This window comes from Botrytis sinoallii, assembly GCF_014898435.1.
Source record: "Botrytis sinoallii strain Bc 23 chromosome Unknown BSIN_006, whole genome shotgun sequence".
Classification (NCBI taxonomy): Eukaryota; Fungi; Ascomycota; class Leotiomycetes; order Helotiales; family Sclerotiniaceae; genus Botrytis; species Botrytis sinoallii.
Genome location: NW_024066033.1, coordinates 2,733,228 through 2,752,904, shown reverse-complemented (window position 1 = coordinate 2,752,904; position 19,677 = coordinate 2,733,228). Strand labels below are relative to the sequence as shown.

The following is a 19,677-nucleotide window of genomic DNA, read 5'->3' as shown; positions in this document are numbered from 1 at the left end:
CACAAACAAACTCAAGAATATTCACGACGATACCTACATTTTGAGATATACTTCTGCCAGAGAAAATTGCGCCCAGCTAATCGTTTGTTTACCATACCATAATGTCGACAGAAACATTCGTCCTTCCCGGCGATCATATTGCTTCAGAATTGTTACCTTCTCACCCAAGTTTACCATTGAAGCTCGGCCCTGGGTTAAGACATATTCCTCCAAATACAATTACTTCAACTGTAGCAGGTCAACTACGAACAGATTCAAGAAGAAATGCAGTGTGGGTTGAATTTAATGCTGGTCGAGTAAGAGATAAAATCTCAAACTTCTTATTCTTCGGCGCAGCTAACCTTTCCCTTAGTACATTCCAACAGTAGGGGATCTGGTAATTGCTTCCATTAAAAAATCAGCAGGAGACGTCTTTTATGCAAACCTTAGCGACTTTACATCGGATGCCAGTCTACCGGTCCTCTCCTTCGAAGGAGCTACGAAAAAAACCAGACCGCAGCTTGAAAAGGGCGCGCTAGTATATGCACGAGTTACTCTTGCAAACAAACATATGGACCCTGAATTAGAATGTGTATCAGCATCGACGGGTAAATCAGAAGGTTTGGGACCATTGGAGGGAGGGATGCTTTTCGATATATCTCTCGGAATGGCAAGACGAATGATGATGGCTCGCCCAGCTGAACAAGGTGGTTTGACGATACTTGAGGAATTGGGAGAGGCTGGTGTTTCGTTTGAGATTGCCGTGGGAAGGAATGGAAAAGTTTGGGTGGATAGTAAGACAGTAAAGACTACATTGGCGATAGGAAAGGCCTTGAAAGAAACGGACGAAAAGGGTCTGTCACCGGAAGATCAAAAGAAACTAGCTAAAAAGCTGGGACGCGAGGCTTGAAATACGATACCCTAGAATAGAATAATTACGCCATTGGAGAAGCTTTGCAAGAGGCTAAAGCAAAAGAGACGACCCCGTACCAACATTCCTCTCATATCAGCCCTTACAGGATATGATACACGATCGCAATCCCTTCCCTCACTCCCTCACTCCCTCACTCCCGCCACTCATACTACAATAATCCTTCACAAGCTTCGGTTGGGCTGCTCTATAGCAGTACGCATGGAGTCTACAGATGCTTCCAAGCGTGTATTCTCTAGAATAACATGCAAACCGTATTGATAACCAAGCGCAATGCATTTCAGTTGCCCCAACTTACTCACCAAGTTTCCGATTGATCAGCATACAGTGACACGATGAAACTGGGAGGCAAACTAGGAAGTATATATAATGATGATGTACACCATGCAAATTTCTTCCCTTATTCATTCAGAATATTCATCATGTTTCGCTTTACTACTACAATCACATTGGCTATTCTCTGCCTAGCCAAACCATCACTTTCGAGACCCATCCCTAGAAATGAGAAAGGAGAACTTAGTAAGATCTCGTCCTATCTATCTAGTGATCAGAATACTAATGCTTTACTAGTTGATGTCAATATTCAACTCGTACCGGGACTAGACATAGGAGTAAATGTTGGTTGTGGTGATAATATTGTGGATGTGAACCTCAATTCCCTACGCCTGCCCTTAATTCCTTGTACCAACACTCAGAAATCGATTTCAACAACGGGTGTGACGTTGCCATTGATAGGCAGAGATATGAAAAGCAAGCCCGTGGGCTTGCCAACTTTGCCAAATTCTACTGGACGTGTAAAGGTCATAGATTCATCTATCCGAATTTTGCCCAGTACCTCAGCGTCAACATCAATTAGCATATCAGAATTTATCGGTCCTATAACAGCTACAGATTCGTCAATTCCTAAGTCTTCAATTGTCAGCAAATCTACCCCTATCAAGATCGACTCAAGACGGCTTCACACACATCATCGTACATTGGCAGCCAATCCCCCACCTACCATATTCATAGAACCTATTCCTACCTCGACGAATCCACCCAAAATAAAACATACTCATCACCGGCTGACGAAAACTTCCAAGGCCATACAGTATACTTCTGTACATCCTCATCCCTTACCAACTCAGACTCTGATCAAGAGATTGGGAACAACGACAAAGTCATTGACAGTCGACTCGCACAAAGCTAAATCAATATCCGCCTGGAACTCGCTTCCGCAAACGAGATTTTCCATAATACCAGTCAACTCTATATCGGGAGAAAAGACTACCTTGGTAACAAAGGCCTCAGGAAGCTCATCAATAAGGAGGGCTACTTGGCATCCGCCCGCGGAGACTTTATATCCTCCTGTGGTTGAGCGTGGAGCACCAGACAAAGGTTGGAAGAGAACAACTAGGTGGCATCCATCGGCTGAGAGTTCGTATCCTCCCGTAGTTGATCGTGGATTTCCAAACAAGGACTGGTGAACTGACGGATAATCATTACATGGGTTTTACGTCCTGGCGTCCCTGTCTAACCCATACCAATTGTTTGGCTTTGCTACTTTCCTCATTTGCATGCTGGTTGTCGCACCTGGTAGTTGCAGTCAAAATTCTAGATAGTCGATCGTTATTTTACAAAACTGTTGGTGACGGCCAGGAGCCGTTGTGGTGTCAATAAAAATGAATTAGTTCTTCCTTGCAAGTTTGCTTCACAAAAATTTGTCAAAAAAACTTCTGTCATCAGAGGGCCTATTTTCATTCAATACTATTTAGTAATTTCGAATCTTCAAGAACCTCTGTATGTAGTCCTTCATACACGAAAACTTCAGTGCTATATGTGCGGCAATGTTCCTTGCAACTGTTCATTAAACATTACTCCCTCCCTCCCTTGACCTCTCTCGTTCATTCATCACTTAGTAACCATACTCGATCAGTATACCAAACCCAATTTTATACAAAATGCCAATTTTGACAACACCTGAGCTCCGGTTGCAGCAAGGACTTGATCCTAACCTGGCCCATCACAACCATCCATACGTCATCTCATCATCATCATAACCATCAAGTCGATTCATTTCTTCGTTATATGCCACCGGCCAGTCCTGGAAATTTTCTTTGAGGCCTTGATCTTGGTTATCGCACATCGTCAATCCCTCAAAAATCTCTTCCATCACTTTCCGTCCATTCTGGTTCCCCTCCTCGATGATCTCTTCTAGTTGATGACCTATCATGCAAACGAGCTCGTCATCATAATAATCTCCTCCATGGCCATTGATAAAGTTGAATAGATTTATAAATCCTTGTTCCATGCACCAGCGGTCGATGTCCCGATTGTTTCTAATACCTTCTGCAATGTTTGACACGGAAGGCTTCGCTGTGGCTTGTTCTTCATCAAATTCGGCCGGGTTGGTATTTCGTGGAAATTCGACCTCATCTCCAAGTCCTTCACTAATGAGTGATTCTCGTGTGGCTCTTTGCTCGTTTTCGTATTCCGCATCATCTTCGGCAGCTACCTCTTCAAAATTCCCCTCAGCCTCACCAAGATTCTGTTCCGCTTCAACCTTTATGGACTTCTTGATAAGATCTCCGACCTCTTTCACATCGTCGTCATTCGCGAAATCTAAAGTATGATAGTCCATATATTCTTCAAGGCAAGACCATCCGCGCTTTATGAGCCATTCATAGATTCCTTCGTCTTCGTTCCGAATTCTGTAAATTTTCTCGAGTTTTTCTTGCTCGCGAACTTCGATATAGCGTTTTAGATTGCTATCCTTCGATCTGTCTAAGTCTTCGTCTTTATCGTAGTCTTCCCAGTCGCTGTCGTCGGTCATTAGATCGAGAATTTCGTCTCTCTCTTGATTATTATCCCGTTCATTCTCTTTGACACCATCTTCATCGCAATTTCTCTCCTTCATACCCTCATCCATATCCTCTTCATCCATATAATCCTCACTTGCCAAAGCATCGCAAAGAAGCTTCTCGAATTCAGCGTCCAGTTTCTCATTCATGTCATTGTCGTCCAATTCCTCCAACTCATCCTCGTCATCCTCGGCTCCCCAGTCTTGCATTTCCTTGTTTGCGAACGGGTCGCTGTTTCTATAATTGCACAAGACTTCTTCGGCTTTCATGTAATCTGCCGCACTTGTTGGATCATATTTATGTGTAACTATGAAGTCTTTGAAAGTTGGCCAACCTCTTGTGTTGAGCCATTCGAGCCGAGAGAGCCTACAGGTGTAGCTTGGTCTGTTCATTGTTGCTAGAGAATTTGGAAGGTAGTTTGATGTCTTAAGTTGTGCTGAGATGTTGTCGTCTTTAAATTGAGTTTTAGAGAGTAGCAAAGACTTAAGAAATTGCTAGACTGTACATTTACTCTAAATAATCAAAACATGACTCCAGAAGTTCTGGCAATATGGAAGAAAATTAGCTATCTAATTTGAAGAAGTTTTCAAGGTGAAATTCTGAACATCGGCTTCGGGTAGTGCCGTCAGGCCATTGACCACAAATGGATTGGCAATAACATTACAAGACCATGAAGCTCTCAAAGTGAACTACAGCTATCCCAGTGACTAGTTACTAATTGGATTTTGTAAAATATTATATGATTCACTAAGATTCACTTTCCTTTCAATCCATGGAGTGATTCCAATTTCAAGATGGCAATTAATCAACGAGATCTTGTGGAAGCATGATACAATGAGTTCCACATGTATTTTAAGTCGCTTAAACGTTTTCTAAGCTATGGGGAACGAACCAACTTTCTCAACCCTTTGTTTTCATCTGATGTTTATAGTACAAACTATGATATAGAACATGATTTAGATAGTCTGATTCTATACCATGCTCAAGCACAAGTTATATTGAAGGAAAACTGTGTAGGTGAAAGAAGATGAAATACTTAAGTACCTAAATATAGGCAATAGGCAATAGGCACAGAAGGAGGATTTATATCCATCATTTGTAATTTTGTGAATCTTCATAGTCTGTTGCATATCAATCATCTGAAAAAGTACTAAAATTCTCCAATGGTCAAATAGTTATAAGTTGAACAAAGCAAGGCACACAACCATTTCAATGAATCACAATTCACAAATTTTACAAGGAATTGAATAGGTGTCGATGCCTTCATTTATAAATCTAACGACCAACAAGTATCTAGGCATTTCTTTTGTCTGTCTCCATGAAAAACTATCCATCCAATATTCCTCCTGCACCTCTGTTCTCTGCTTTCCTTCCATACACTTGACAATCTCATCCAACATTGCTGCGCTGGGAGTCTTTAGCGTTTAAGCGAACGAAAGAATCCGCTGTGTAATAGCCCATAAGGTTCGGAATGAATAGTGGCGTTCAAGTATGTTCAATCAAGGAGCCCTCATGTTTAGTGAAACATTTCTCAGGATGATATAATATCATCAGGATCATTTTCTGCATCACTTAAAATATCTTCACACTCTGCCACGTTGCCAAAATCCAGAGAACCAATCCTACCGCACTCATGTAGCCCGTCATTTTCAGCCTGAATCTCAGATCTCCCATTTCCACATGCCACGTCCTCAACAAATTGCAAACCCATAGCAGATAAACTCTGCCCAGGAACAAAAATACTGTCGCTTTCACTCTTTCCCCAGAGACCATAAAGTAGACGCAGGTCATTTGAACACAAATGCCTAATACACATCCAAAAACAAGTACGAGGATTTGCGCAAGAACTTTCTGGAGATGTGGTTCGGTCATCGTTAGCACTAGGGAGCGAGGAGTCAGGGTGAAGTTTAAGCGGGTAGCTTGGCTTTCGTGGACTTCACGACGATAGTTGCGATTGCGACGCTCGAGGATGAGTTCTTGGGCGTATCGGGTCATAGCTAGGCCGAGATATGTTCGCTGCATCGTGTGGAGCCAGTTTTGTTCCTCCCGAATTGTGTGAAGTCGAGCTCGTCTATTTTGCGGTTCCTGTTGCAAATTAGGCATATTGGTAGTTGCGTTCTTCTGTTTTTGAGAATTCTTTCTGTAAAAAAGTTTGATTGATGAGAGTCTTTGGATTAATTGAATAGATGGAATAGATAGAATAGATAGAATAGATTTCTTTTCCTGTTGAGCTGGCATGATGTATATATATATACTTTAAGCTCTCGAGTAGATATTAGCACACTCGATCTGGTACGGCTGATTGAATTATCTCTCAACCGTACGTAGAGTTCATGTAGAATCACAATCTAAGAAACGGTTTACGGTGCCATTTCTCATCGCCGTATCATTTAATATACAATGCCGTATCGATTATGCTTTCAAACTCTGAATCTTATACATTGCATAGTAGCAAGTTGTGATAGGCTTGTTATTTACAATTCTCAGTGTTCTTACGTCAAAGGGGCGGAGATGAGACATCGGTCAAATCACTCATTGAAATAGTCTAGCATTGAATGGCAATTTGAGATTGACACTTCCGATCCGATTCTTGATAACAGTTTGTATGTAGAGATGAAGATTGATTTCCTTAGTACTATGTGATCATCACTAGCTATCATCTGCCAAAGAGAACTCGTTTCCGTCCTCATTTCCTCTTCATCTCACCTTGTCTACAACCCCTATCTTTTCCTTATTAATCATAACAACGGAGTTCCAAGCTCTATTGCCAAGTATGCAAAACCTATACCCGTAAACATGGTTGTCAAAGCAAAAAGCAACTTTTCCCTTCTACTATATTCCTCCGACCATACAACATTCATACACCAATGGATACTCAAGTGAAGCCACATTCTACCCCCAACTAGGATCCCAGCTTTATAATAAGCCTTCTTAGAAATACCGCAGCTGCAAACAATAAACTCGACCATGCGTAATAGTATCCAGATCAAAATGATAGATAAGATAAACCTGACCTTTTCCATGTTGAATTGGAAGAATAAAGTAAATCTTCTAGAAGTAGTAATCAACTTGCACCTGATTGGGCCGAGATTAAAGATTCTTTTTCGTTCTTCGTCGACGAGGATATTGAACCCGTCAAAAGAGTAAGCTATCTGCCATTTGTCTAACCACTCTGTAAAGTCTACCGGCCGGCCGTTAATAGTATATCGTCGGGGTGGGAAAGATAAATGGTCTTCAGAGATAGCCATCAGGATGCTATTTCGGATCAGTATTGAGTTGTTCGAATATGCGTATCTTGGTGAACTTTGATATTGGGTCGCTGGTTGGATGAAGCCTTTTGTTTATTTGAATCGATTATGAGAAAGCTTCTGTGAGATCTTTGGTTCCCGTCGATTATGTTAGTGTGTAATTCAATGAAAAATAATTTACCGTATCTACTGAAATTATTGATATGGCTTGCTACTCGATGCGCGAGGTTCATTGCGGAGATACGGTAAACTTTTTCCCCAGTGAATAGGTTTCCAAGGTTGTTTTTGGCACACGATTTCTAATCTAATTTCGGACAACTACTTCATGACTGCAGTACGGGAATTTTCCTCGCGTAGCTTCAATCACTACATGACCACCAAACAAAATTCACTCGATGACAGAACTACTTGAAATTATGCCCTCTGAATTCCAATTATTAATCCAACATAGGTGTTTATAAACAACACGATTCTGGACGAGGAACGATGACTTTCTCCGGAAAACCCTACAAGCAAAATGATCAGCCAGATGCGCACCTATTGTATTCCCCCGATTAGTCCTGACTTCATTCGCCATTCTCGATTGTCTTTGTCTTATGCGCCCCGTCAAACTATCTATAGGCATCTTTCACGTCAAACTTCCCAAGTGTTAACGTGTTAAAATAGGTTCTGACTCATTCATCACCAGCCCATGCCCAATACAATTTTTGGATTTAAATTCAAGAGGTCTCCAGAAATATTTGACCGGATATGATTGATATCCTGGTCCTATCATCAATAGTTCGGACATGAAGGAATCAGGGCCGGATTAATATCTTGGGTTCCAATTAATAACTTGGTAGAGTGTTGACATCAAGTTGCTATTCTCAGTTAAATATCGCGACCACAAATGGCATGCACAGATAGAATTGATGGTGTAGATAAACTTTCTTAATTGGGTGATGATTAAAGTCCACAACTTGCAGGTGTGTCCTTCTGGTGTCAACACCAGTGTTCTGGGTCACTTTGTACCAGTAAAATACTAATAAGTACATCCTAAAGCATAGCCTCCCAAATGACTAAATCCACACAACATTCACAAATCAAAAAGATATGACTTCTTCAATCCTTTGCTGATCCTCCACTACCATAAGACGGATACGACTACATCATTAATTAGTTAACATTATTCCCCAAATGCTATCAGTGAAACATACCCTCAAAGTTCCCATAAACTCAACTGGTTTCTTGTCATCGAGGATGACTTCACTTGGACTAGTGCTATCGCCTGCAGAAAGTTGCCTTCCATCTTGATTACCGGGTGCATACGAGCGGTCTCCAGCATCATGATTCGCGGCACTATTGGTCTGCGTCTGTTCGGAAGTATTTGGAAAACCAGTGGATCTTTCAGCGTCAGACATTGCTTCCTCCTCCTTGATTGCTCTGATTGCCGCCAGAACCATCTTGCCCCGTTCGTAATCCTTGTCATTTTCCATTCTTAGTTGGTAAGAAAACATGAAATGATTCATCGACTCAAAGCCGTTCTTCTTGAGCCAAGCGGAATCAGTCAGTCGAGGTGCCTTAACTGAAGAACTCATGATTGAAGAACTGATATCGTTCAAGAGAAGTCTTGGGAGATCCTGTGAAAAGCTAAGGTTTATCTGTTTGTGGAGTTTTGTTGTTAAGGTGGATAGTGTTTTTGAAAGAAAGCATTCGGGGTAACGATCTTATAGATACGAATCATGGCGAGAAATCAAGACGCTTCCAAGGTTAATGCGGGGTAGTCCCTTTTCTCATTCACGGTAGCACCGCCTGAACTATTTTATTCTGTGGGAGTGAATGGAAGTTAGTGCTGTAGTTTACAGTGAATCATCACATTGTCTAGCTTATTTTCAATGATTTATTGGGTAGCAATTCATAATATCTCCACATAAAGAAATATCAATCGTATCTTTTCCTTTATCTTATTCTAATTCTAAAGCAGTTTCGAAGATGTTTCTTGTAAATTTCCTGTGATGGCCCTTGCATATTTGAACCCAAACACATTTCAGAGAATTTGAAATGTGCTCTTCCCCTCGTGGGAGAACCAGAAGATGATTGTGTGTTATTTTCAAGTGGACCAACTAATTCTGAGGACTGATTTCCAATTTCCGACCATTAGCCATTCTTGACCTGACGGATTGTAAGGATATAATCTTTGGTTTGAGCTCTGCAAAGTGAGAGGAAATTCACAAGTTGTTCTGCTCCAAAACGTTCAGGTGCAACTTTCAGAATCGTACTCGAAGCAGTCCTTGACATAATATCGTGGTACTATTGTTCTTTTGATATTCTAGAATCATTGGGGAGCCTCGGAGACTTTCGCCCTAAACTAGTATTCTGGAACTCTTGTGTTTATCAATGACATTCGAGTAAAGTAATCGAAATTGGGTTGTGGCTGTGATGGCATGTAGTCTGCTCAGCCGCTATCTAATAATGAGGTCATCGTTTTGTCTATTTGCTATTTGTTTTGTGAGAACTTTAAAGTCTCTATTTAATTACAGAGTAATGAAGGTAGAGTTTTTTATGTGATGTTGCTGGATGAAAAGCTTCCGGGTTGCGGAATTAGAACATCAATATTTGAAGTCATAACATGAAAGGGGATAAAATTTAGCCGAAGGATGGTGCAGCTGTGCAGAGTTCTTTCAGATGCTTTCTCTTAGATTTCAAGTAATCAAACTCCCTTGCTCTAGATTCAATCTCTCTTTAAAACGCTGATCTCAGTAGAAAATATGCGTAAGAGGGTTCATTTTCAAAAATTTGGGCCCCGTTTCTTTCCAATCCTCCGCGTTGCACCAGAAATAGTTCGTATTTATCCTTAAAGATGTAGTACAGAGACCTAAGCCACAAGACGCTTCCTGATTAGACTTCAAATCATGAATTAACTGAGACCACGGATCTTCAATCTCAATAACAAGGCTGACAAAACCGTTCCTGAAATTTCTCAGAAGTATGGATTCCAATTCATGAAGTCAGATAACATGAGAATTTCTAGCAGGATCCCTATAGTATTGCCCCTCCAAACCCTGTTTATTGCCACCATTAATGTCAGTGAGAAGCCTACAAGTAGTCCGTAATTGATACACTGGCTACTATAGAGTCGAGACCAGTCGAAGCAATCAAACACTTCTGCAGCTTTCAATTCATCATTATCTATCAATTGAGTGATATTAGGTGTCGAAGCTAAAGTAAAATGACATGCTATCAATATTGCTGATTATCGCTGATTATCGAATTGATCTACTATCAAACTTCCAAAGGACTCATTCGACATCTGAGATGGTCAGAAATCGTCATTTCATATGTTGAATGTCGCCATCTAAGACTCTTTCAAAAGAAAAGAAACTTATCTGGGTGGTGAAATTGCTGGGGGCGGGAAAGTATGTGTAAATGCACAAAAACGGATACACTTTGTTATCGATCGATATACATCTATCATGACCAGTGTTTCACAACATTGACAAACAGTGATAAATATGCAGGAAAGTAAAAGAAGCAATAAGGTTAAGGTTCTAGAAAAGTGAGACTATTCCCATTTGTGGATTTCTCTTACCCCAACCTTATTTCAAACTTTATTTACTTTCATTATTAATTGATGAGATCATTATTTTACTTGACGTTGAGCTATTTGCATTAACTTAAATTTGTACATTGCCAATAACAGTGAGAATCATTCATAAAAAAATTGCTTTAAATGTCGAGGAATTGTGAAAAAAGCTATTGTACTCGCACCAATACTCTAACTCATTTCTTGCGGTACTTTTTCTTCTATAGTAAATAGAAATGCCTCAAATGAAGAGATATAGCACGGATGAAAACTATAAAAGGAGGAGGAAAACTTTAAGTAAGAGGGGACATCGAACGAAAGGGGGCTAACAAGGACAATCGAACATCTGTAGTGTAGGGTTACAATAGAGATGGCGTAGGAATGCCCTCAGCGTCTGTCGCTTATTCGTTACTCGGATTACATAGGATCTGTTCTTCGTTCGCTTTGATCACATTCATGCGGTAACGAGTTCTCATCACACGACTTTACATACGTACATCAATGATGTCGTCGTATAGAACTTTATCCTCCTTATATATCTCTCTTTATACGAGCTGACCCCCTTTCTTTCTACACACAATTTTTCAAGCACATGAGTAACGTCAAAAGCTACTCAAATACCAACATTTACCCTATACAGTGTATTAAAACTCACAACTACCACACCATCAAGCGACAAACTTTTCATGAAACCACCTCAGTCTGATACTATTTCATAGGCTCCGAAGCTTATCAGCCAATTCAGCTTACATTGAGTTTCCTTATAAAGCCTCAACCAACACAAGATACTTAAACACTTCATTCAATAATGTGTATCAGCTTCGCCTCTCCTGCTCCAGCCCACTGCCCTCTCGACTCTCTCCGCCCCGCCAATCCTACTCCTTACCACCCGGAAAACCTTCCATCAATCTTATCACCTTTCTTTCGTCCCTCCAACCCAACTCCTTACCATCCACAAAACCTTCCCCAGGATCTTGAAGAGACACGATCCATATGCCGCGTCCTGAAAGAAGCTGGATTTGTCAACATAGAGCAATTCTTAGATTCGCATGATTTGAGGGATGATGAGAAGAATCGCATGTTGAGGGCCTGGGAGTTCAATGAGGGAATAATAGAGGACTGCTTGGTTCAGAACGCGAAAGAAGAGATCTTGATGCAAAGAGAAAACGAAATTAATGGTGGGAGGGAGAAGGAAAATGAGGTCTTTGCCTCATTTGCTGGCATTAAAAAACATGCCAAGACTGTGAAATCCAAGGTTTTGGGTGAGAAGAGAAATTTTATCACACATCAAGCACCCATACCCCAAAAAACAAGTGATGAGATGAATTATAGCTCCGATGAATCTTATTTCTCTAATTGCTAGCGGAGATGAATATTCATTGGAATAACGATCAAAGATGGAGCGGTATAGCAGACCGGCTAGGAGATTCTATTACCGCCGGACGGAATGATATCTTGTCAAAGGAGGTTGACAAAAACATAATGTAATATCGGATACTAGAGAGTTCAAAGCAGGCTACAACAATGCTAGGCAGATACAATACACCGTGCCTGCAGCGAAGACACAAGGAATTGCAATGAGTGTACTTACACTTTCGAGCGGTTCCGTTGCAAGGAGAAATGGTAATAGCGACGAGTTAATGGATTATGAGATCATTGTTTCGTCCGATGAGATCGATCACTGATTACTCAGAAGTGGGGTCATTGGTTGAGCACATGGTTTGCACGTGGTATAGTTAGTTAGTTCGTGCATGGCTAGCGTTAGAGAATTGACCATGAAGCGAATGTCACCGGCTGAATTGAAATGTCGATCTACCAAACTTTATTTTTCCTAGAACTGTGATGTGATTAGTGAGAAAATGCACATTAGTGATTCGACCTTGCTAGCCCTCTTCAGGTCTTCCGGAGACTCTTACGCTATCAGGTTAGTGTGATTCCCCAGGTTTCAATGTTCGGTATCTAACCTACCGAAGCATGATTTCTCTTCTCAAGTTCTCTTCCCAATCTCATTACCTCGCGCGAATTTGAAGTTCTCTCCATATCTAGTCGCTTTAATGGCGGTTGAGCTGCGAATGAAGGAGAGATATGATTTTAAGAACACGATACCTCAAGCTTCCAACTACGATCGAGAAATTCCATACGAACATGAGAGCCAAGGCCGAAATCTTTATCAGGGAGATAAAGTCTTATTTCACTACTAGTCTATCGTGGAATCGAAATTTCCATCTGATAGTCCTCGCCATCTTGGGTGTGAAATTAACCATCGTAAAAGAAATCATCATCTCCATCATCTCCATCATCTCCATCATCTCCATCATCTCCATCATCTCCATCATCTCCATCATCTCCATCATCTCCATCATCTCCATCATCTCCATCATCTCCATCATCGACCATACCAATATCAACATCAACATCGACACATTCATCCGGTTCTTCTTCCCTAGATGAAACCCTATCCAGTTCCTCCACAATTTCAACCCCAGACACCTGAAATCCATCATCCACTTCGTCACTACTAACCACGTCCGCAAATTCGATTGACTCTTCTATGCCATCTTCTTCTTCCTCATCACTAACCACCTCCAAAACCCTGATTGATTCCACCACACCACCTTCTTCATCACTAACCACCTTCAAAACTCCGATCAATTCAACTACATCATCATCATCTTCCGAGCTCTCCATACCTCGTTGATCCTTCACATTTTCTTCATCGTTAGCCGCCCTAAACTCCAATCTCATCAGATCCTCCCCCATCAAATCTTCCTCCTTCATCCTCTCAATCATTTCTTTTGCTTGCTCTAGATGTTCATCATCATGTAATTTCAATCCATGTGAGAACATGAAATCGTTCATGCTGCGAAAGCCGGCATCTTTGAGAATTCTGTAGGTTGATTTTGGGGGCTTTGAATCTGTTGAATAGGTTGGTTGGTTGCTACTTTTGGTAGATTGAGGGGAGAAACTGGGTTGGATTCCGGTAGAGGTGCTCATTTTGGCGCAGGTTTGGGAGTTAAGATGGGTGAGTTGTCTTGGTGTATTATTTTTTGACGTGTCAGGACTTTGGATTGGAAAGTATGTTGATGTTAAAATTGATATTGTGGTTGTGGTTGTGGTTGTGTTGTGAAAAGTCTGTGGATGGTAGAATATCTACTCACATTATAGAAAAGAAATGATGTTGATAAAGACATTTGAATAGAAGCGAAGAAAGGCGGGGTAAAAGATTACATGTTGTTCCACTTGGGCTTTGTTTGCTAGCTAATGAATTGGACCAAGTGAAAAAGAAGAATTGAAGTGAAATGAATGAATGTTCAGTAGAAGGTCGGTTCTACAACTTACGCGAGCTGGCTCCAGGGTTCCTTTGACTCTTGTATTATTGTCATGTCTGATTCTTTGCAGTATCCAAAACAGTAGGTGATAATATTCATATATAGGTAACTTGGTATCGTGAATACAAGATTATTCTTCTCGCATCCCTCCCCCCCATACAACCTATTCAGCTTCCAACTACTCTCCAGAACTCCTCCTCTTCAAGGACTTTCAAAATAATGGATTCCATCCGTCAAAGCTACCGTAATAATCTGCGTAACCTCCTGTCCATCCGCACTCTGATCTTCTGGAAGTCTCTGTAGCACGTTATTCGTAAAAGCCTCATGTCCCAACAGCAACAAGCCTAGACCAGCCACAATAGCACCATCCAATCCTTGCTCCTTGAACAATTGCTTTTTCCCCTTCAGGGTATTTACGGCAATAGGATTGTCGATTGCGAGAGTAACATTCACATGTTCAATGAGTGATTGTGCGTCTGATTCTGATATTGAAGGAGGCAAGAGAGCGGAGTCTGTGACACCTTGTAGAAGAGAAAGATAGACTGCTGTGAGAGAGCTGAGAAGGGGAGCGGCTGGGATGAGACCACCGTTGTAAAGGGCGGTTTGGGAAGTGAGAGCTCGGACATTGTTGTCGAGGGTTGTGATGTCGTTTATCACTTGGGTGACGGTTGTAAGGGCTAATGCGGTCGAGGGCCACAAGAGGAGGGCTTTGATAGATACCATTTTGAGTTACAAGGAGTGATGTACGATGGACTGTGAAAGTATATCAAGCTTTTGACATGGATGACTCAAAAAATCAAGGGAAAAAGATTGCAAGAAGTACAAAGTCTGGGCGAGTAAAGAAGGCAAGGCGAAGAAGGCAAGGCGAGGATAAACTTTTATAGGAAGTGCTTATTGAGAGATCGCCCACTAGGGAGGGATCCTTCATCAATCGACAATTATTCCCGATCTAGGATTAACATCTTTCCAGATATAGTAACCTGTAACCAAGCCTTGGTGCTCGCTAATGGTGGATCGGATCATCAGTTTGGAATCGTTGGATCGATTCAGTTATAGACTGAAGAAGATTGAATATTAGAAAACAGCAGCTTATGCGAGAATGGCTTGAATCAAATTATACAATTATTCTCAGCTTTAGATCAACCCACACGAACTGTCGAGTCCTAGACAGCTGCTCAATTGAAGACATAAATATATCATCAAAGAGGCTGTAGATAGAGCCTGCGGATGATTGACAAACTGTTGAAGTAGCTGAAAACAAGGTACCAAACGATCTACCGTGGGCTGCATTGAATAGCGTTGTGATGTGCAACGCTATTTGATAGACACCGAAACTATTCACAAGCCATTACCATGGGGTTAACCGAACCGCCTGGGCCATTCGGCACATGTGGCTGGCACGCGAGGCACGTGTCAAGATGTGATAGCGATCAATCGTTCTGCAGAAGGGTTCGAGCAACATTAGAGGAACAATGATCCTCACTCCTTACATTTTGTACAGTTTGGAGGAGATCGAGAGGGCAGAATGTTTTTCATCGCGCAATCACCTGTTTGCTGTTTCTGCACGGTACCTGGCCGAGGCCCACGGGTACCTTACCCCGCGAAGTATATCTGATCCCCAGAACTTAGAATGCCGGGCTCATCCTCTAGCTTCCGAGCTTCTCCATATGCTTTGACATGTCGGCTGAGAGCTTGTGTGAATGATTAGATGCAGGCACCATTTCCAAGTTTGTACCTTTGGTGCGCTTGAGGGTGAGTGACCTATGCCGCTGTGTGAGTTCTGAGAAAGAGATACATCCGTGTTATGGATAGCCTAGATTCCATCGTATAGTACGTCGAACAATGTTACTTATCGAGCTCAAATAGATATAGATTGAAAAGACAATTTTTATGCTAGAAAATAGTTGTGCACAAATCCAGAGAGAGGCACGCTTACATGAGAGAGAGAGAAATCATCGCCATTCTGCCGCTTTCATTTTCCGGGCGGTGAGTCTACTTTTTTTTGGACTTTGAACATCTCCGGAAATAACTTTTCGGGATGGTTCTTATTCCCAGACGATGGGAATTTTCTTATTTTCTTGTCTAAATCTGGAGGTGGTTGAAGAAACTGATCTTTTTTTCAGATATGCAACAAAATAAGATTGTCGGGCTGTTTTCACGTGATACATTGGCAGAATAAAGCGGTGATTCGATGGATTATGTAAACAAATTGGATAAAAAAATGATTGCAGTAACTGTTCTTCTATGTCTATCTATGTCTTCTTCCTATCTCTCATCACTACGTAGTAACTTGGATCTATTGCATTAATCAATGTTTCATCTTTATCTCAGAATTTCTGCAATGAAGGAAGACATATTATCAGTACTCGTCTGGTAGTGCCTGGAGCACCCTTGGACAACCTTCGAAGATCAATCAGTTGGGACCCGCTCCTTCATGATAACGCTTAATGGCAGAGATGGTCTAAATGGTGCAATTTGGTAGTATTCTTACCCTTTGCATGTTCATATTACGGAGGTTGGGGAGGTAGGTGAATCGGTTAACTGTGCTCCTGATATGGGTTCAATCATATCAACATCTACGAAGAGATAGAACTACTCGAAGGGTCTCTTTCTACAACGATAAAGACATCAAGTGGGCCATTGTCATCACATCTTACAACGACTTGAAAACATCCAATTTCCATTCGACGAACAGCTGAAGGATACGAATTGCATCCCCATATCGGGAATGCTCTACGTGGTTCACCGACAGAAAGTACCTCGTCGCGAGCTCGGATGTACAAATGTACACGATATCATCACACCATCACATTATCACATCTTACTCCCTTTATCCACCGGATCTCTTTCCGAATTTGACCCGCACATAACCTTCCTCGCCACATGGTAACGCCACCTTCTTGGGAAATCTAGAGGTTGCATTGTCCCGACTAAATTTGCCAGGTACAAAAGTAGCTTAAGGTACCAGCAGTACCAAGACTCGGGGATTTCCGACCATTAGCCAATCACGTTATCTACTTTTATCAATTGAGGATATATAATGTTATCGTCTAACAACTTGTTTCATGGATTATCATGGATTATGTGATAATGACAGCAAATATCCCTGACCCCACCTTCCTTTTCGGTAAAGGTCCGTCAGCTCGGATAAGCAACCATCATTTTCCCATCCCATCACAACATTCAACAACTAATTTATATTACCAGGGACAATATTTTACCATGAGTATGGAAATAATGAAAGAGGTATTGATCTTCTCCAAATCTAGTACCTTCTTCCGTAATTTACTCGATTCTCAACATTTCCAAGACTTTCGTTACTAAATCAATCAATTTACGTCTTATCGTGAAGTCGTATAACATATATACACCTTCCTAATTGGGATTCACTAAATGTAAAGTTACATGACAGCTGCAACTAGGTTTAACGTGCGGGGTTTGAGGTACCAGAAAATGGAAAGTTTAACAGGGTCTACTTTTACTACATATTCCCCAAGCTCTCATGTTCTGTTGTTCTCCATCTCTATCATCCTACTCATCTTAAATTCATACCGTTCTTTGAAGCTGTGATCATGGTTGGATTCTCGATTCTCATTTCTACAGCTTTGGCTGCTCAATCAGCTCTCGCGGGTTCAGTCATTCGCTCGAGAACAAACTATGCGGTCAAGGAAAGACATTATGTTCCTAGACAATGGAAGAGAGTTGCTCGTGCTCCTGCTGAAGGTATCATTAATTTGAATATCGCATTGAAGCAGAGTCAATTTGAAGAACTTGAGAGACAATTGTATCAGGGTTAGTTAAAGTTTCAACCTGTTGCATTCGAATCGACAGAACTAACATATTCTTTACAGTTTCCGATCCATCCCACCAAAAGTACGGCAATCATTTGACTTCCGAGGAAGTCGATGAATTAGTTAGACCATCATCTCAAACTCTTGATTCCACTCACGAATGGCTTCTTGAGAACGGAATTGACGCTTCAAGCTTAAGATACAGTAGTGCAAAGGATTGGATCCATCTCTCCATTCCAGTCAAGGATGCCGAGCGCTTGCTCGATACTGAGTACCATGTTTATGAGCATGAAGCTGGTGGTCAGATTATTCGTACTCCAAATTGGTCACTTCCTATGCATCTTCATCAGCATATTGATGCCATTCAACCAACAACTTCATTCATGCGTGCCGCACCAAGATCTAGTTACAACCCAAGAGAAGCAAAGATTAACTCAAGACACACCAACGTTATTGAAGGTCAACTTAGTGCAGGACATACTCCATCTGGATATACTCCTCCATCGAACACCACGCTTTCGGCACTGTGTGACGTTGCTGCAGTATCTCCAGAATGCTTCCAAGCTCTCTATGGAACCGGAAAATACAAGCCAAAGGCGGCTGGAAAGAACAAGATTGGATTCAACAATTTCCTTGGAGAAGTTCCCATCAGAGCAGATGATGCCTTGTTCTTACTCAAGTATCGCCCAGATGCAGTAGCTTCTGCATATCAATTTAAATACGTCTCTATAAACGGTGGGCCAGTTCAAAACACCACTCTCACCGCTGAGCAATTGGCAGATGGACTTGGCAAAGAAGCCAATCTCGATCTCACAGCTATCACTGGAATCAGTTACCCAACCCCAATTACTGCCTACTCAACCGGTGGACAACCACCTTTCAATGCTTCAATTGGTACGTCTAAAAACACCAACGAGCCATATGCCGACTGGTTAAATTACGTTCTCGCACAACCTACCTCCGAAATTCCTCAAGTTATTAGTACATCTTACGGCGATGAAGAACAAACTGTTCCCGAATTCTATGCCAAGCGTGTCTGCGAACAACTCGCTCAATTGGGTGCTAGAGGTGTATCCGTTCTTTTCTCCTCCGGAGATTATGGAGTTGGAGACAATGGTACATGTATCTCCAATGATGGAAAGAACACCACAATGTTCGTTCCAGATTTCCCAACAAGTTGCCCATACATTACCTCTGTTGGAGCTACCAAATTCTTCGAGCCAGAAGTTGCTGCTTATCGTGCTACTGGTATTGATCCCATCAGCGGTGTTTATCATGGTGGTTGGTCTACTGGTGCTGGGTTCAGTAACTACTTTGCTAGACCTTCATACCAAGAAAAGGTTGTTTCTGCTTACGTCAAGAAACTCAATGGTACTTTCGATGGTCTCTACAACAAAAGTAAGTGCCTTCTCTTCTCACCTTGCGTATAGAAACATCACTAATAACTTCCAGCTGGCCGCGCATACCCTGATATCTCTGCCCAAGGTTTCTACTTCGCCTATGTGTGGAATCAAACTTACGGCTCCATCTCCGGTACCTCTGCCTCTACACCTCTCATGTCCGGTATCATTGCTCTCGTCAACGATGCGCTTCTCTCCAAGGGTAAACCAGTGCTTGGTTTCTTGAACCCATGGTTGTACAGTAAGGGATACAAGGGATTCACCGATATCCTCAGCGGAAGTGCCGTTGGATGCGATACTGCTGGTTTCCCTGTCACTGAAGGTTGGGATCCCGCTACTGGATTCGGTACTCCTAACTTCCCAGAGTTATTGAAACTTGCTGGGGCCAACTAGATAAAACTCAACTGGATTGGCTGGTATCATAGAGGAGATGGTGGCTAGGTGGTCGGTAAAATGAATGCATGAAGCATAATGAATAGATAATTCTAATGATATAATGATTACGCGCAAATTTGGTTTTATTAGTCATGTCGTGAACCTCATGATCAGATGCGAAAAATTTTGAGTGCAAAGTGACTGCAGATTGTTATATAGAAG

General features: G+C 41.6%; 9 protein-coding genes across 9 annotated transcripts; 4 read left to right on the top strand and 5 right to left on the bottom strand.

Annotated features, from left to right (window-relative positions):
• Nucleotides 1-101: 101 nt before the first annotated feature.
• Nucleotides 102-889, top strand: EAF02_004505 (uncharacterized protein; the record flags this gene model as incomplete). Its single annotated transcript, XM_038900553.1, has 2 exons — nt 102-296; nt 353-889. 2 exons carry the CDS (start codon nt 102-104, stop codon nt 887-889), a joined length of 732 nt encoding a protein of 243 aa, XP_038760260.1.
• A 443-nt stretch (nt 890-1,332) lies between these two features.
• Nucleotides 1,333-2,376, top strand: EAF02_004504 (uncharacterized protein; the record flags this gene model as incomplete). Its single annotated transcript, XM_038900552.1, has 2 exons — nt 1,333-1,429; nt 1,481-2,376. The coding sequence occupies 2 exons, from the start codon at nt 1,333-1,335 to the stop codon at nt 2,374-2,376; spliced, it is 993 nt and encodes a 330-aa protein (XP_038760259.1).
• Nucleotides 2,377-2,912: 536 nt separating this feature from the next.
• On the bottom strand, nt 2,913-4,142 carry EAF02_004503 (uncharacterized protein; the record flags this gene model as incomplete). The annotated part of the gene is made up of 1 exon (XM_038900551.1): nt 2,913-4,142. One exon carries the CDS (start codon nt 4,140-4,142, stop codon nt 2,913-2,915), a length of 1,230 nt encoding a protein of 409 aa, XP_038760258.1.
• Nucleotides 4,143-5,322: 1,180 nt separating this feature from the next.
• Nucleotides 5,323-5,853, bottom strand: EAF02_004502 (uncharacterized protein; the record flags this gene model as incomplete). The annotated part of the gene is made up of 1 exon (XM_038900550.1): nt 5,323-5,853. One exon carries the CDS (start codon nt 5,851-5,853, stop codon nt 5,323-5,325), a length of 531 nt encoding a protein of 176 aa, XP_038760257.1.
• Nucleotides 5,854-8,099: 2,246 nt separating this feature from the next.
• On the bottom strand, nt 8,100-8,575 carry EAF02_004501 (uncharacterized protein; the record flags this gene model as incomplete). Its single annotated transcript, XM_038900549.1, has 2 exons — nt 8,100-8,141; nt 8,195-8,575. 2 exons carry the CDS (start codon nt 8,573-8,575, stop codon nt 8,100-8,102), a joined length of 423 nt encoding a protein of 140 aa, XP_038760256.1.
• A 2,793-nt stretch (nt 8,576-11,368) lies between these two features.
• On the top strand, nt 11,369-11,923 carry EAF02_004500 (uncharacterized protein; the record flags this gene model as incomplete). Its single annotated transcript, XM_038900548.1, has 1 exon — nt 11,369-11,923. The coding sequence occupies one exon, from the start codon at nt 11,369-11,371 to the stop codon at nt 11,921-11,923; it is 555 nt and encodes a 184-aa protein (XP_038760255.1).
• Nucleotides 11,924-12,816: 893 nt separating this feature from the next.
• On the bottom strand, nt 12,817-13,554 carry EAF02_004499 (uncharacterized protein; the record flags this gene model as incomplete). Its single annotated transcript, XM_038900547.1, has 1 exon — nt 12,817-13,554. The coding sequence occupies one exon, from the start codon at nt 13,552-13,554 to the stop codon at nt 12,817-12,819; it is 738 nt and encodes a 245-aa protein (XP_038760254.1).
• Nucleotides 13,555-14,090: 536 nt separating this feature from the next.
• Nucleotides 14,091-14,612, bottom strand: EAF02_004498 (uncharacterized protein; the record flags this gene model as incomplete). The annotated part of the gene is made up of 1 exon (XM_038900546.1): nt 14,091-14,612. One exon carries the CDS (start codon nt 14,610-14,612, stop codon nt 14,091-14,093), a length of 522 nt encoding a protein of 173 aa, XP_038760253.1.
• Nucleotides 14,613-17,461: 2,849 nt separating this feature from the next.
• On the top strand, nt 17,462-19,473 carry EAF02_004497 (uncharacterized protein; the record flags this gene model as incomplete). The annotated part of the gene is made up of 3 exons (XM_038900545.1): nt 17,462-17,681; nt 17,741-19,078; nt 19,133-19,473. The coding sequence occupies 3 exons, from the start codon at nt 17,462-17,464 to the stop codon at nt 19,471-19,473; spliced, it is 1,899 nt and encodes a 632-aa protein (XP_038760252.1).
• Nucleotides 19,474-19,677: the final 204 nt, after the last annotated feature.